Source organism: Mangifera indica, chromosome 19 (assembly GCF_011075055.1).
Source record: "Mangifera indica cultivar Alphonso chromosome 19, CATAS_Mindica_2.1, whole genome shotgun sequence".
Taxonomy (NCBI): Eukaryota; Viridiplantae; Streptophyta; class Magnoliopsida; order Sapindales; family Anacardiaceae; genus Mangifera; species Mangifera indica.
The window spans coordinates 12,186,409-12,202,295 of record NC_058155.1 but is presented as its reverse complement, the minus strand read 5'-3'; the positions used below and the strand labels follow the sequence as shown (position 1 = coordinate 12,202,295).

The 15,887-nt window shown below is 32.7% G+C and overlaps 2 protein-coding genes across 3 annotated transcripts; both read left to right on the top strand.

The window, feature by feature from the left end:
• Window positions 1-1,394: 1,394 nt before the first annotated feature.
• On the top strand, window positions 1,395-8,211 carry LOC123203580. 2 transcript variants are annotated; one of them, XM_044620009.1, is made up of 7 exons: window positions 1,407-1,711; window positions 2,867-4,900; window positions 5,021-5,072; window positions 5,580-5,728; window positions 6,329-6,415; window positions 6,749-6,877; window positions 7,909-8,211. In XM_044620009.1, exons 1-7 carry the CDS (start codon window positions 1,643-1,645, stop codon window positions 8,038-8,040), a joined length of 2,652 nt encoding a protein of 883 aa, XP_044475944.1. In that variant the 5' UTR covers window positions 1,407-1,642; the 3' UTR covers window positions 8,041-8,211. The 2 variants fall into 2 exon arrangements, with proteins under 2 accessions (XP_044475945.1, XP_044475944.1); XM_044620010.1 differs by lacking the exon at window positions 6,749-6,877 and having other exon boundaries at window positions 1,395-1,711.
• A 5,983-nt stretch (window positions 8,212-14,194) lies between these two features.
• LOC123203097 (B-box zinc finger protein 21-like) lies at window positions 14,195-15,527 on the top strand. Its single transcript, XM_044619275.1, has 3 exons — window positions 14,195-14,499; window positions 14,594-14,950; window positions 15,044-15,527. Exons 1-3 carry the CDS (start codon window positions 14,314-14,316, stop codon window positions 15,323-15,325), a joined length of 825 nt encoding a protein of 274 aa, XP_044475210.1. The 5' UTR covers window positions 14,195-14,313; the 3' UTR covers window positions 15,326-15,527.
• Window positions 15,528-15,887: the final 360 nt, after the last annotated feature.

Genomic DNA, 15,887 nt, shown 5'->3' with positions numbered 1-15,887 from the left:
TGGAATCATGTGCCCCTGCCATTGAATCTAAAACAATAAAGCCAAAGCAAGTCATATCCTTCGGCAACAGAGGAGAACACAACAGAACTTAATTCAGAGCAATCCAGTACATCCGTAATAAGTTTTTACAGATGTTTTCAAAATTTCTGGATGATTAAATTCATTGTCTTATTAATTTATGATTACATTGAAAATTACTTAATTTAATTAATTAACAAATTAGAATTAATTTTTTAAATAATATCAGAATAATAAATAAATTTTACTTAAAATTTTATAAAAAAAATCAATCAAGATACTTAAATCTATAATAGTTAGAATATATCATTTTTAAGGAGTGATAATTATTCACGTGATTTCAATAAAATAATTAGATTAAAAAAACCCTCATCTCATAATATAAAAAAATATAATTTTATAAGTTATTACGTATAATGGGTATAAGATACATTTTTTCTTATTTTTATTCTATTTTTGAATTTATATTTTTTCTTATATATCTTTATAAATTCATCTAGCATAATTTAAAAAAGTCAAATTAATAAAAAATAATTAATTTTTTTTAAAAATACTTTAAATTTTAGTTAAATTCAATTTTATTAGTTTTAACTAATTCATCAATTTTAACTAGGTTTAATTGAATTAATAAATAAACTGTTTTTTAATATTAATTAAATTAAACTAACCCGTTCAATTCAGAACTTAAGACAATGGGTTTATTCAAGAGGAAAGTAGATTCGCACAAAACAAGATAAGCAACATGTATGAATAAACAAACCCATCCCAAATTTTGACTGGTGATTATGGGAGAGTACGATAAGAAAGTATTATTTTGAGTATCTAAATAAGTACTAAAATGGTATATATGATTAAATATTATTTTATATTTTATTTAATCATGTAATAATATATTATTATACTACTTAATTAAATATTTAAAATTGAATATATATTATTTTATTAATATTAACACTTATAATTAGAGATGAAACTAATTTAAATTAACTCTTCAAATTCATAATTTAACTTGAATAAGTCGATCTCATATCATAATTTCAAGTTTGATAATTCCACTTTAGATGAGTAATCTATCAATCTACTAATATAATTCATTTCGAAGGAGATATTATTATTCATCCACCATGATCAACACCGTTAATCCTACTAACAAAATTTAGGTATGCATCAATTGGAATGAGCCCAATCTCATACTGGGCGTCGTAATTAATGGGTTTTAAATGCCATTTAGGAATACACCCTTGGAGTCAACGGTCAACTCAGAGTACACCGACCGTGGTAACCTGCGAAACCCTTTTCTCTCGTCATATGAAGAATAACACGTGCCTTAACTTGACAGGGATTTCACAGAAAATCCATGAAATGAGCAGTCATCAGAGACCACCGAGTCATTGCCCACCCAGAGTCCATTTACAAGGAAAGCTCACCCTGCCCGTCAGCCGAGCAAAACAACAACAGTAATGTAATATTTATTATTTAGTTTTTTTCTTTCCTGTTATGCTCCAGCTGCTTATTTTTTATGTCTGTTATTTCCATGTCTCATTCTCACACAAACCCATCAAGCCTCCAACAGAGAGAGATTGAAAAGTAGAAACAGAGAAAGAATTTTTGTTAGATTTTAGGAATGGGAGCTCTAGCTCCAGTTTCTCCTTGGTTACCAGGAGACGATCTTTTGTTAAAGAACGCTGTTGAGGTAACTATGTTCTTTTATCGCCAGTGTGAATTCAACTTTATGAAGTTTTGATATGAAAATAACTGCTTGATATTGTGGGCTTCTTGTGTTCAAAACGTGAAATAGTTTCGTAAATGGGGTTTGTATTCTTTTATAAAATCTGTTCATGGCTGCTTATATATTACCATTGGAATATTGTTCTCCACAATTAGGTTTCCAATGAAAGAATATGACCCTTTAATTGGTTTGTAAAGTTTTTGCAACTACTTGCAATTGGAGTTGGAAGAATGCCATTATGAAGTGTCGATTGACCCTTTTGGGTGTTATTCTTGAATCTGCATTTGTAGGTTAAATGAGAGTTTCTTAGCCAAATAGAACCATTATCGGTGCTTGTACACTGAGGAAACTATTTTAGTTTGTTGAAGTGTTAGTGTATTTGCCTTCCGACAAGTATGTTGTGTATTAGCAAGTGATGGAAGCTGGATACTCTAGCTAGTGTGGGTTTGGTAGAATCATATAGTTTTGCTTACTATTCATGCATAATTATATAGTTATTATATTTGGAGGTTCAACATTCCCAGGGTTTTGCAGATGCTAATTGCTAATGTTTAGTTCTTGGCAGATGATGAAATTCCTGTTGCAACTTATTATTATTTTGTTAATCTTAAGCTTTTCCAAATTGGCATGGTAATTTGCAAGTTTTTAGGTTTTAGACCATGGTGGCCAGCTTTAGGAGTGGTGGCCAAAGGAAGTTATGTATCGCCCCTAATTGTATATTTTTTATGATTTATTCAGAGAACATACAAACTGAAAAGATTCTTTAGAATAAGTGTTTGAATGACAAAAAAATTTAATGAGAGGACCACAATATTCTTAAGAATCAGAATGCATATGCCATTCAAAACTCCATGTTGTTTACATCTTTGTTATCTGTTCCCACTAGTCTGTTTTAATAGAGTTTTCTTAAGAAGACTGATTACTGAGAGTTTCCATTGGCCTTATTTATTCTCTGTTTGTTATTTTGAACTTCATATTTTCTTTTCCTTTGAAGAGGGTTGGGGACAGGAAATACCTGTGTCGATTTACGCATTATGTAAATCATTTATTTATCTTGTTATGAGTCATAATTAAAGATTTCTTTATGTTTGATTCCATATCTGACTTCTTCTGTTGCAGGCTGGTGCTTCCTTGGAATCACTTGCTAAAGGTGCAGTATGCTTTTCTAGGAAATTCACTGTTCAAGAACTGCAAGATAGGTGGCATTCTCTTCTTTATGATCCAGTTGTTTCTGCTGAGGCTTCTTTCCGCATGATTGAGTTTGAGCATTATGCGCCTGCTCTCCCATCAAAATTCAGTAGAGCTGGAAATTCAAAAGAAAACAGTTTTTCTGGTAAGAGAAAAGTAGAAAGTGTTCGCAGATGTTATTATGCTTTGCGTAAGAGAATTCGAAATGAGCCTTTTAACTCTATGGATCTGAGTTTTCTTGTTGGGCCTAGCAATGAAAATTTCTTTGGAAATGAAGACGAACCTCTATCTGGAAATTGCATGCTGGGTGATCCTATGCCAAATGATTTTGGGCTTCAAGAATCAAATTTGGATAATATGCAGCGTGCTTTTGCTGAAGTGGATGGTGGAGCTGCTGGTGAGAATGGTTGCATGGCTCATGGCTTCCATGGGGAACTTGTTCACCCAGTTGATGAAGAATTTGCTATGCAGCCAGATAATATTCATGAAGACATTCCTGATATGTTTGAAGAAAATCCTCCTTTCACTGGGCATGGCCCTGGGCTTGAGGAATTTGGTAAATCAAAACAAGTTCCCAGCTTGTTTGGAGCAGAACATTTAGATGCAAATCCACCATCTTCCTATGGGCAAATTCGTAATGATCCAGGAAATGTTTGCTCTGAGTTTGAAGGTAACCAGATCTTTCATTCACCTATTCCAGAGTGTGATGGTTCATTTCAGAACACGGAGTACTCATCTGCACTCCCTGAGATGCCAATCTGGAGAGCAGTTGAAGAGATATCAACACCGGCTATTCTGGTTGATGGCAGCGTTGGAGAAAAAGATATTCATACTGGAGATACATTTGCACTTCAAGATGATGGTGGTGAAGACACAAGTGCACCAGGTTCTGACTTTGTCCACTCAGATTCAAATTTGAAAATGCAGATGTCCTGTGATGATTTAAAAAGTCCTGCTGCTAGCAGAGAAAATTATCTGGCTGAATTGTCTAATTCTCTTTTGAACTTTACAAATGATGAAGAACTCCTCCTCATGGATGTTGATGGAAAAGAAATGATTGATAAGTCTTACTATGATGGTCTATCACTTTTGTTGAGTTCACCAAATGAGGTCAGTCAAGACCGCAAGCCCAGTCCAGAACCAGAGACATCGGCTGACCCGACACATTCATCTGGTATATTTCCTACTGAATCTGTTGAAAAAGTCCAAATGCAATCTTCTGCGTCTGCTTTGGATCCTCAATTTCCTGAACTGATTGATGGAATTATATGTTGCACATTGAACACTGAAGATCAAGATATTCCTTGCAATGATGATGTTTTCCTACCCATTCATACCCACCGACTCTTGGCTCCCATTGCTACCCGGCACAATTTTAAAGAAGTTGGTAGTCCAACTTCTCACTCTGTTAAGGACTTTCAAAGCAACCAAATATCTAATGAAGGAAATCCAGTCTTGATGCAGAGAGATCAAGAAAACGCTGTACAATCTCATGCCTCATCTCAAATGATGGCATCACAGGGGATACTTGAAAAAGGTCAAAGTGGAGCTAAATTTGAGTCCCCCCATTTGGTGTCTAGGATTTCGGCTGCTGCTTCTGGTGGTTCCATTCAAATTGATTCAGTGAATATTGGCAAAAACACTCTCCAGCATGCAAGAGTGAAGAAAGAGAATGAGGAGATAGCAGTGGTGAAGGATCTTGGTTGTTCCTTGACTCATTCTTTTCCGGAGAAGCCTGCTTTTGGCTCTGATGTCTACAAAAGCCATGAGAGAAATGCAAGTCGAATGAAACAAGAATTAGATGCTCTGGCAGCAATTCAAGATCGTCGAGCATCAAATGCAGAAGCAGGATCTATAAATATCCCTAATTCAGAACCTGTCATAAATCCTTTAACGTCAGAGTTAGAGCTATCAAGTGAGAGTGATGATGATGAGCTACCATATTTTTCTGATATTGAGACAATGGTAAATCTTGAAATTGAACTTTCTAGTTGATATGTGATTATTTTGTTTCTTTGTCTGATTAATTTATTGTGGTTTATCTACTGTTTTGAGTTTAATTAAATTGTGTTACTTTTAAATCAGATACTTGATATGGACTTGGATCCAGATGACCAGGATTTTTATGAGCAGGAAGGTAATTAAATTACTTGTTCTTTATCCTGTAATTGTCCATGCAGCAGAAATATTTGTTCATGTAGTTTGAGAGTCCTCTGCAGTTAATCGATTACTTTTTATGGCTTGAATCAGTGGATATATGGGGATTAAATGATAACATTTGATGTCTTATTTTGGTGTGTGTGTGTGTTTAGAGGTACTTGTTGTTTGGGCATGCTCTTTTGTTACTGAAAGTTTATTAGATGTACCTATTCTTGCTGTTTGATATGGACGGTTCTTTTGGAAATCTTTGTTGTTTACTAATGATGCATTCATAACATTTATGATATGATATTCATCTGTGAATTACATCATATGTTTGCATTTTGTCTCATTCTCGTATCTATCCTTCAGACATGTCTTGTTCTTTGACAAATTGCATTTTACCAATGTAATACTCTCCATGACTAATTTAAAGCTTTGTGGATGTGTTACATTTTTATGCTTTTCATTTTTTGATCCTTTGTTAATTTTTCTTCATGTGCAGTCTCAAAATATAAGCATGAAGATTCTATGAGGGCAATTGTCAGGCTTGAACAGGGTGCTAATTCTTACATGCAAAGAGCCATTGCCTCTCATGGAGCATTTGCCATTTTGTATGGCCGTTATTCAAAGCATTATATTAAGAAACCTGAGGTATTTGAAACGCTGCAAATTCTTGATTTACCCTTTGTTGGCTATAATCCCCTGTTTTCTTTTTCTAGCTTTTTGCAGGGTTTCTTTCAATATAACATGTTATTATAACACTATATTACTGCATAAATTGAATTAGAGTTGTTTCATTCTGCTGTTTTCTTGAGATCCTTCCCCTACCTTACCTTTATTTAATTATAAAAGCATGACATCTGGAGCAAATATTCACCCCTTTTTGACCTTGGCATTGTCTAGTTACAAAGCCATGAATTCTGGAAAACCAGTTTAATGTATAAACACTTACTAAATAGACTATTCTGGACTTGGGAAACTATATAGTTATAACTTCTTAGAGAACTGCTAAAGTTACTTGCAGTTGTTTGCAATCAAATAGGCATAAGTAATTGATCGTGTTAGTAAACCTTAAGCATAGTCAATTCATCCGTCTGTGAAATTGAAGTTACTAAACCCCTATAAAATTCAATGTAAGTTATATAACTCAATTTTTCTGGTATACAGAGGTTCAATTTTATTTTGGACAGGTATTCTTTTATTATTAATTTTTGCATTTTGTATAATAATTTATCATTTTTAACTGCATAGGTTTTACTTGGTAGAGGTACAGAGGATGTTGTTGTTGACATTGACTTAGGAAGAGAAGGGCCTGCAAATAAAATATCTCGACGGCAGGTGAGAATTGATTCAGCCTCACTTCATTCATGTTTAGTTTCAATCCTTTATGCAGCTTTGAATCTATTGAATTACACTGTGCATTATGAATATGACTATTGCTATTGTAATCATTTTTTAAAACTCTCTTTTGTTCTACTGTCTAATCTATGAATTTATTCACATAGAACAATCCATATGCATGGTAACAAATAGAAAATGAATCTGGACAAGCTTTATATGAAATATAAATATTGACAAATATGTACAAACATACATTTGTTTGTTGTTTATTAAATCTGATAAAGTATATCAATTTGTTTTTTCCTAAATCCTTCTTTGTCAATGGTATAGGCAATTATAAGTATGGACAAAGTTGGAGCTTTTCATTTGAAAAATCTCGGCAAGTTTTCAATCTTAGTAAATAACAAGGAAGTAGTCCCTGGACAGAGTCTGAGCCTTAATTCCAGTTGTTTGATTGAGGTTTGTTTACAGAGTTCCTTCTCAATCATGATAATGATTTTTAGGTTGTAATTGCTTCATTGCAAAATATGTGAAACTTCCTGGGTGTTACCAAGTTTTTATATTCTCCTAGTAGTCTGTTTCTATGACATTCGTTTTTCTTTTTTCTGAAAATAACAAGTGCAAAGTTATCAAATATGTCATGTCCAGTTATAGACAAACTTCTCTTTAATTGCATCAGCACCGAACCTGTTTCTATCAACTCCTGCATTAGTGCCCATACCAATAAGTAACTAGATTTACAACCATTTCAGAATAAGCCATCAGTCATGCTTGTGTTACTCAATATTTGATGGTGTTTTTTGGTGGTTGGTTAAGTGTTTCTCCTGTCTCCAAATGGGTAGAATCCAATAAATGCCATTTTCACAGAATTTTTACTGCATGTGTAAAAACTCCAATTTGGTGGCAGTAGCATTAGTTTATCTTTTTTAGGAGTATACTTTTGTCTACCTTCGATTGAATGATTTGCTTTACTCTAACTTGAGAGGGTAGGAGGTAGAATTTGCAACGGTAAATTTAGTATACATTTAAGACCTTAGCTTAACATTTTTTCCATTGTCAACTGGTGCTGGGAATGATTTTTTTATATAGGTATTTGGGAGATTGTTACACATGACATGGTGTTGTAGAATAGAAATATGTTTGGGCATATTGATACATTTTAACAGCCGTTGATGAGTTGAGTATGTTTTCTCATATACGTTCTATATATATAGCGTGAATTCTATTTTTTTTCCCAATAATTTGATTGTCAGCAAACAATTCTGGGGGAGTCTACTTCTAACTCTTGCACATTTTGATAAAATGCTGATTGTCTAGAAATTACTACATTATTTTATTTTCTATTGGGTTGCCAAAATAAAAATGCACAGTAATGTTGTAGATCCATTGATATGTAGTGGTGCCTTGTGCTTCCAGAATTTCTGTTCAGTTTTATCATTATATGTAGGTACCTTCATATTTTTTTTTTACTGTAAATGGGGAATTTGCAGATAAGGGGAATGCCATTCATATTTGAGACAAGCCAAATTTGCACGAAACGGTTCCTGGATAGCATCTCCAAAGAAAAACTAACTCATGAGCTCCAAGCAAGTTCAAATCATTGCAGAAATGTCGTGAGCTAGAATGCCATCGAAAGTTGCTTATTTTTAGTTGCACTTTCTGGCTTTCTTTGCAACCTATGTTTGGATCTGCTATAGTATTGTGTAACTCCAGTCTTCTGGATTCCGGGAAGAAAATAATATTTACTAATTTTAAAAAGCAATTTGTATTCTATAGAGCTATTTCTTCTCTGACGTTTGTATGCGTTTTGTTAGACTTACTGGCATAGGTTATACTGGCAATAGTATTGCTTCACCCATAGGGAACTAAACACATCTATTTGACCCAAGCCCCCTTATATAAGGGGCTGTTTAAATCCAGAAAGTCCAACTTCAGCTAGAAAGTCAAAAAGGCCTGGTGGGGACATATCTCCAACGTATGGCAGATTCATATATCATTTTCCGAAATTAGAAAGGTTGTGGTCCTCTTAAATTTATATTGAGTGGACCTAGAATCAACGGAACTCGGCCATTCACAACCAGCTTGGTCCATATCATTAAAGCATTCTGAAGTTACAGATCAATGCATTTCAGCTTCTTTAAATGATTTGTTGTACATATATAGAATATTGATTATGTCATTTAGAAATTGAAGATTACATGTCATACATCTGTTAGACGATATTGCTTATCACCCAGAAGTACACATTTTGGTCCGATGGTTGGAATGCTTGCATCAATAGTGTAACTATTAGTTATAACTTACTTAGTTCTATGGAGGAGGAATATACGAGATAGTGTAGGTGTTTATGTATGTGTTTATATTTATGTATGTCTGTCTCTTCTTTTCTCTCAATGGTCCATTAAATTTATAAGACTTGTATGTGGGTTTATTTTTATTCTAATTGACTGAAAAATATTACAATAATTTAGAAAGAAGAAAATATTTTTCCCGTGTCATCGAAGAGAATAAAAAAATCATTTTGAGAGATTCTTAATTGATATATTATTAAATAGAAGTTTTTTTTCACTATTTCATGTTTGAAAATCCTATCCGTATCCCTTGTCATTAGACAGATAGAATATACTCCTTTCGAGGAGTTTCTCGAAAGGGAATCTTTTCTAAGAATTCTTTAGTAATATCAACAACTTTAGTTCTTAGTTTTTTTCTTTATTTGGAGGCATTGTAGCCAGCTTGACTATTGGTATCCATTAAGTGCAGAAATTAAGCTAGCAATGTTAGGAGAGTAAAATGTGAACAATAGATCTGAAGCCAAAACAGCCTTTGACAAAGAGAGAAGACAGGGCAAGTGGGAAGGTCATTGTCTGGTTGAACAACTCTAGGAGCAAAACCTTATACAGGGCATATAGGGGTGGCTATGAATAGAGCCAAATTCAAAGTTTGGCTTGAAAAAAATATTGTTTGGTATGAGTTTGATTAAAGTTTGTGATTAAAGTTTGTAATTTATTGATTATTCAACAATGGGTAAAACATATCGTTTTGATAATTATTTGATATATTTCAAATCAAACCGTGAATTAAATTTAAAATTTAATTAGATCATTTATCTAATTCATAAACCAGATTGAATCAAATTTTTTCTAAAATTATTAAAATAGTGAGGTTGAGGATTTCTAGTGGCTGCAGATATGGAATAAGTCAAAAACCTGAATGAAAGCCGAGGACAAGATAAGGTGGTGATTAATGGAGGTTTTCCGGTCAAAATACCTAATTAACCCCAACAAAATCCATTAAACAAATGTTTGTGAGATACAGGTGTCCGGTCTGTATCATCTGAATGTTAATATATATATATATATATATATATATATATATATATATATATATATATATATATATATATATATATTTATGCATGAGCAGTCGGGTCTGTGCTATTTCTGATCTAATTTGATCGGGACCTATTTGAAATAAATGAATAAATTAATCACGCATGATTCTCATGGACTCCACTCCGCTTGAAATAAACATTATTGCACCTTTGAATGTATTAAGAACCCCATATACAAATAATTCAAACAAGAATACAAGATTTACCTAAAAAATAATAATAATAATAATAATTCGAGACAATTATGGATAAAAAAAAAAATGAAGAGAATTTTTATTACAAATAAAAAAGATTTTAAGATAAAGAAAATGTTATTTGTTCTTACAGTTAAACTCTTAATTTTTGTTTTTTCTTTGAAAGTGTTTGATTTGAAAAATATTTTATTACTAAAATTTGAAAAAATACTTTGAAGGTAAATTATTTTGATGATTATTAGATATAAATTATTATTATTATATTTGATAAAATTTGATCAAAATGGACAGATATAAATAATTATTATATTTTACTAGAGGTAATAAAAAATATCTATGTATTATTTTACTTAAATACCCTTGAATTTAATTATTCTAAAATATTTTTATATTATTTGTTGTATTAATTAAAAATGAGATTATTTTTACCCTTAAAAAAAAATTAATACCTAGGATGAAAGTGGTAATCAGATTATTTTTTATATTATTTATCACATCACTATTGATAATAAAATATTATTAAAATATTTTATTATTTAGTAACTAAATAAAGTATTGTAAAAAATAAAATATAGAGTACTGAAGTAATTTTTCTACCCCTTGAGCCAAACGCCCCTTTTGTATTTATTTTGCACTTAGTCATCACCTGTTTAACCACATGTCGGTTTTCTATTTTGTCATTAAATCATGAGGTTTATAAAAATCTATGATAAGCTATAACATTAGATCTATCAGTTTAATCTCTCTGTTATCGTCACAAATTGTTTGAAAATCAACATTTCAAATTTATACTTTTGAATATAGATGTATAACTTCTCTCCATACTCTGCAACATAATGCTATGGATTTGAATATTTTTAACAGATATCTTGGGACTGCACAACCTCAACAATGCATTTAAGCATATAACCTTTTAATCAAAATTCAATCTTGTGTTAATTTATAAACTCTTAATTTGTATCAAGCAAAGGCACAAACCCTTTTTCATTTTATTGTTTAGATAGTGAGACAAACCGTGCAAGAATATCTAAGGGTAGATCCAACCTAGATGGTTCAGATCAAATCTATAAATTGATTTGGATAAGTCAATTTTGAGATAGACCTCTAATTCAATAGTACTATTTTGATTAAATCGATTTATTTGTTTACCTGATAACACATTTTATTATGTTAATAATATTGTTTATTTTTCTAATAATACTGTTAACCTTTTTGATAACTCTCTAATAATATGTATCAATTCAAACAAATTTAATCTTAAACTCAAACTGGATATTATAATTTCACTCTTGAGCTCAAACCCACCTCAAGCTTCAAATACTAGTGGACAAATGTCGGTGTGGCTAGGCACAGTACAGCCATATTCTGAACCAAAGCATGAGCAAATTAGTCCGAGTCTCTATCACATGACAATCGGATGCCGACTTATGTTGTTTTAGGTCATCACATGTCTTCTTTTTTCTCAAGATTCTCACGATAAATATCATATTTTTAGTTATAGCCAACACATTTCTGTCCCACTTCTTGTTGATAATGCATTAAAATGGACCTAGTCCAAATTTATCTCCTCTATTTTCTTGACACTTGGTTATTTATTGACTCGTATTCTTTTTTTTTTTGCCGAAATAACAATCACACAAATTAGATGAAATCCGTATGTAAAATCTGGATTCAGTAATGAGTCTTATAACGATTATACTAAGTTAAAAATTTAATTTTGAAATATCACTGAATAAGATTTGAGCTGCCTAAACCAAATTGGTCATCGGATCTAGCCAATAGATCTAGTTCGGGTTTCGAAACCACCAAATCTTTCACAAGAAGGATGGCACATGGGAAGACACTGATTGAGCCATCCTACTTGGATTCTGTCATCTTCCCCATTAAAGGAAGTTCAAAACAAACAGCAAGAATCCGCAATCTCTAGGATTATGCAGATGGAGATGGTGTAAGCAAGTAAGTTCATAATAAACAAAACGAAAAATGAAGTAGGGATAGCAAGCACTACCTGAATTTAAGGATAAATTTTAGCAGAGGGACTGGCTGACGGGACGCTCTCCAGGATTCTTTCACAACTGTTAGCCATTTAGCTGTTGCTTATTTTATATAAAGAAATGCTCAAAACCTGTAAATGCGCGATTTAAAGCGTTCCATGCTCCCCAATGGCAATGGCACAGAGAGATTGGTCCCATTTTCCCAATTTTAGGAAAAGTAATGGATATGTGTGCCAGCTTCGGCCTTTCCAAGAGACTAAAATGAGTTGACTGATATGAGTATCCATTTATCTTTCCGTTGGCCATTAGATTTTGCTCTCTGACTGACTAGCGTGTGCAGTTTAGAGTTTTGTACACAATAACATACAATAACGGTCATGTTAAAGATTCGTTAATTAAGGACAAAGGACTATTTCCTATACGTTTTTTAAGTTATATCTATAAGGTTTGAAAAATTAAAAATTTTATCTATTTATTAAAAAATTCAATTAAGATTAGAAGTAAAATCATCATTTAATAAAAAATTTTAAAAAATTAAAATTTTATCATGTTTGTCCCATTCAATTTGAAAACTCTCAATTCCCCTCACCTAGAGTTTGAAAAATCAACAATTTTTTCCTAAAATTTGCAAACCATTACTAGAAACGACCGTTTTTGGCCACGTTAGCTCTCCCTCTTAACTTAAATCTCCTTGTTGATCACATCTCAACCGTTGATGAAACCTATTTCCTTTGACGGTTGTCTTTGTTCGAGACGAAGACAACTGGAGGAAATAAGTTTCGTCAGTGGTTGAGATGTGATTGATTGGGAGAGTTAAGTTGAGAGAAAGAGCCAACGCAATCAGATATGACGAAGTTCGTTGTCTTCGATGACAATTTGCAAATCTTAGGGGGGGGGGGAATATTAATGTTTCAAACTTCAAGTGGAGAGGAATTATGAGATTTTCAAATTGAGGGGGTAAAAGTAATAAAACTTTAGTTTTTTTTGTCAAATGACCATTTTAGCCTTAACCTAATTGAGAATTTTAACAGATGAGTGAGATTTTTGGCTTTTCAAACTTTATAAATATTACTTTAAGAATACACTTAAACTTGGGTGGAAAATAGTCCTTTCGCCATTAATTAATTATGTTATGTATTGAACGAAGAGAGAAATAAAATATAAAAACACACAAATTTTTAACATAAATAGACTTGATGGTTAGAAACGTATATTTACGATAGTCTTATTAATTGTTATAGATAAAATGAGATATGTTTTGAGAAAGAGATGATTCTGAACAAAGATTCTGAGAATGACTAAAGGGGTTTTCCGGCTTAACACAAAATAATTCTTTTACGTGATACTTTAAACTCAATTCAATTTGACTCTTTTTCTTTAATGTCAAATGACAAATATATAGTTTATTTATTTATTGTTTCTGTAGTCAGTCTTTGATCATAATTTACTGAATGTCATACACACAAATTCGAATAAAGAGTAATTCACGTATAACACTTATAAATGAAAAATTAAAGAACCCCGTTTGATTATTAAAGAAACTGTTAAACTGTAAAGAAATGGCTATTTAAAACTTGATTAGGGAAACTCCTATGAAATGACTTTCGTTTTTAATTCCCTTTTGTGGAATTCTTACTTCATTCATTATAACATGGCGTCCGGGGAAGAAGAAGCCATTAAGATAGATTGGAATAAGCTTTAGACTTGATATAGCAACGAGACCGAAACATCTAATTAAACTATGATTATTTATTTTAAATATATATATTTATATGTGTTATTATATAATTAGATAATTTTGAAATTTAAAATAAAATAATATCAAATTATACGATAATACATATAAATATAAATATATTTATATATATATATATGTATAAAATTATTCAAAAATATTACACCATTGATTAGAGTAATTATATATACACCAAGTTTAGCTGTCGGAAATATATTTAAATAAAATATTATTACGTAATTAAATATTTTCATATTCTTTTTAGTCCAAAATCATCAAACCATAATCGTGATCATTCGAAATTGATTGTACTTAGTTTTGTGGTAATTTTATATTTGCACATAGTTTTTTGACTTTTTACCCAAGTAAGGTAACTCCCTTTTAATCCCTTCTGTTCTTGTTCTTCAAAGTGTCAGTCAGCCCATCTCCACCTACATCCTTTCTCTCTCTCTCTCTCTCTCTCTCTCTCTCTAATTATATTTTCTTATCCTTTTTTCTTTTCTTCCTGTAGCAATACGTTTCATAGTAGGAAAAATAACAAATTTTGAGCTTCCGAAGGGCAAGCTAAAGAAGATAAACAAATGAAGATTCAGTGCGACGTGTGTAACAAAGACGAGGCTTCGGTGTTCTGCAGTGCTGACGAGGCAGCTCTTTGTGACACGTGCGACCACCGTGTCCACCATGCCAACAAGCTTGCCTCTAAGCACCAACGCTTTTCGCTTCTCCATCCTTGCTTTAAAGACTTCCCTCTCTGTGACGTTTGTCAGGTTTCCGCTTTCACATTTTTGAATACAAACAAGCTGTTGTTAGACTGATTTATGATCGTTTTTATGGTTTTTTTTTTTTTTTTCTGGGTTGCAGGAGAAGAGAGCCCTCTTGTTTTGCCAACAAGACCGAGCAATTCTGTGCAGAGATTGTGATGTGCCGATTCATACCGCCAGCGAGCACACTCAGAAGCATAATAGGTTTCTTCTCACAGGGGTTAAACTTTCTGCTACTTCTACCATTTATGCGTCCTCTTTAGCCAATGGTTGTGATTCTGTTCCTGATGCTAAATCTCAGAAGTCTTCACAGAATTCAAATCCATCTTCTAGTTCGAAGATTTCAAATACAACAACATCAACAACTAGCATATCAGAATACTTAGAGATGCTCCCTGGCTGGCATATTGAAGACTTTCTTGATTCTTCTCCTGTAGACAACTTTGGTTTCTCTAAGGTTTGCATTATCCAATATCCCATATTCTGTGTTCCACAAAGCTTATAGTGTCTTGCCATGATGTAAATCTTTCTTTGGGTTGATTTGTTGCAGAGTAATGATGGTATGTTGCCGTTTTCGGAGGCTGATTTTAGATGCAATTTGAGTTCTTTGTCATCTGAAAGTAATGGAATCTGGGTCCCTCAAGCCCCAATTCCTCTCCAGCCTGCTGTCTCTTCTTCACAAATTGGAGGAGAAATCAGTATCGAGGAGGTTAACAGCATGAAAAGCAACAACAGTAGGCGGAAGACAGACGATGGCTTCACAGTTCCACAGATCAGTCCATCTTCAGCTTGCTCAAAGAGATCTAGACCATCCAATTTCTGTCAAAATTAGATTACCAAGATCTGTAATCGATCATGAAGAAAAATCATGTTCCTACGTTTTAGATGTGTCATTTGGCCACCACTCTCTTTTCGTGGTCCAAAAATCCATCTGGGTTTTGTTTCCATCATTTTGCTTCATCTTTTTCTTGTACTTGCAACAAGCAAACGTCTTTGTACATATTCAGGATATCTGCAAAACCTTTTGAATATCAGTTTCTGACCACACATGGCACATGCAGCGAGAGTAAAGACTCAAGATATCAATTTTACTTTTTGGGCCTTTGGTTTTGCAACTCCAATTTTAGTTGCAAAAGACCCAACCAGTCTTGTGTTCATAATTAATAAACACATTTTTGGTAAGGTTAGAAAACAGAGATGGCAATTTGGCATGTTAAACTGGATCCTTGGTCCATTTCTGCCCAAACAAAAAGGGATTATCTAATTAGAAGAATACGGATGCAGATGGCTAGAAACCTTGCCATCGGGATGGGTCAGGTACATAAATAGATATATCCCTAACCCATTTTTTTGTCTATCCATCTCTTTCTTAATTTGTCCTCTCCCTTACTTTC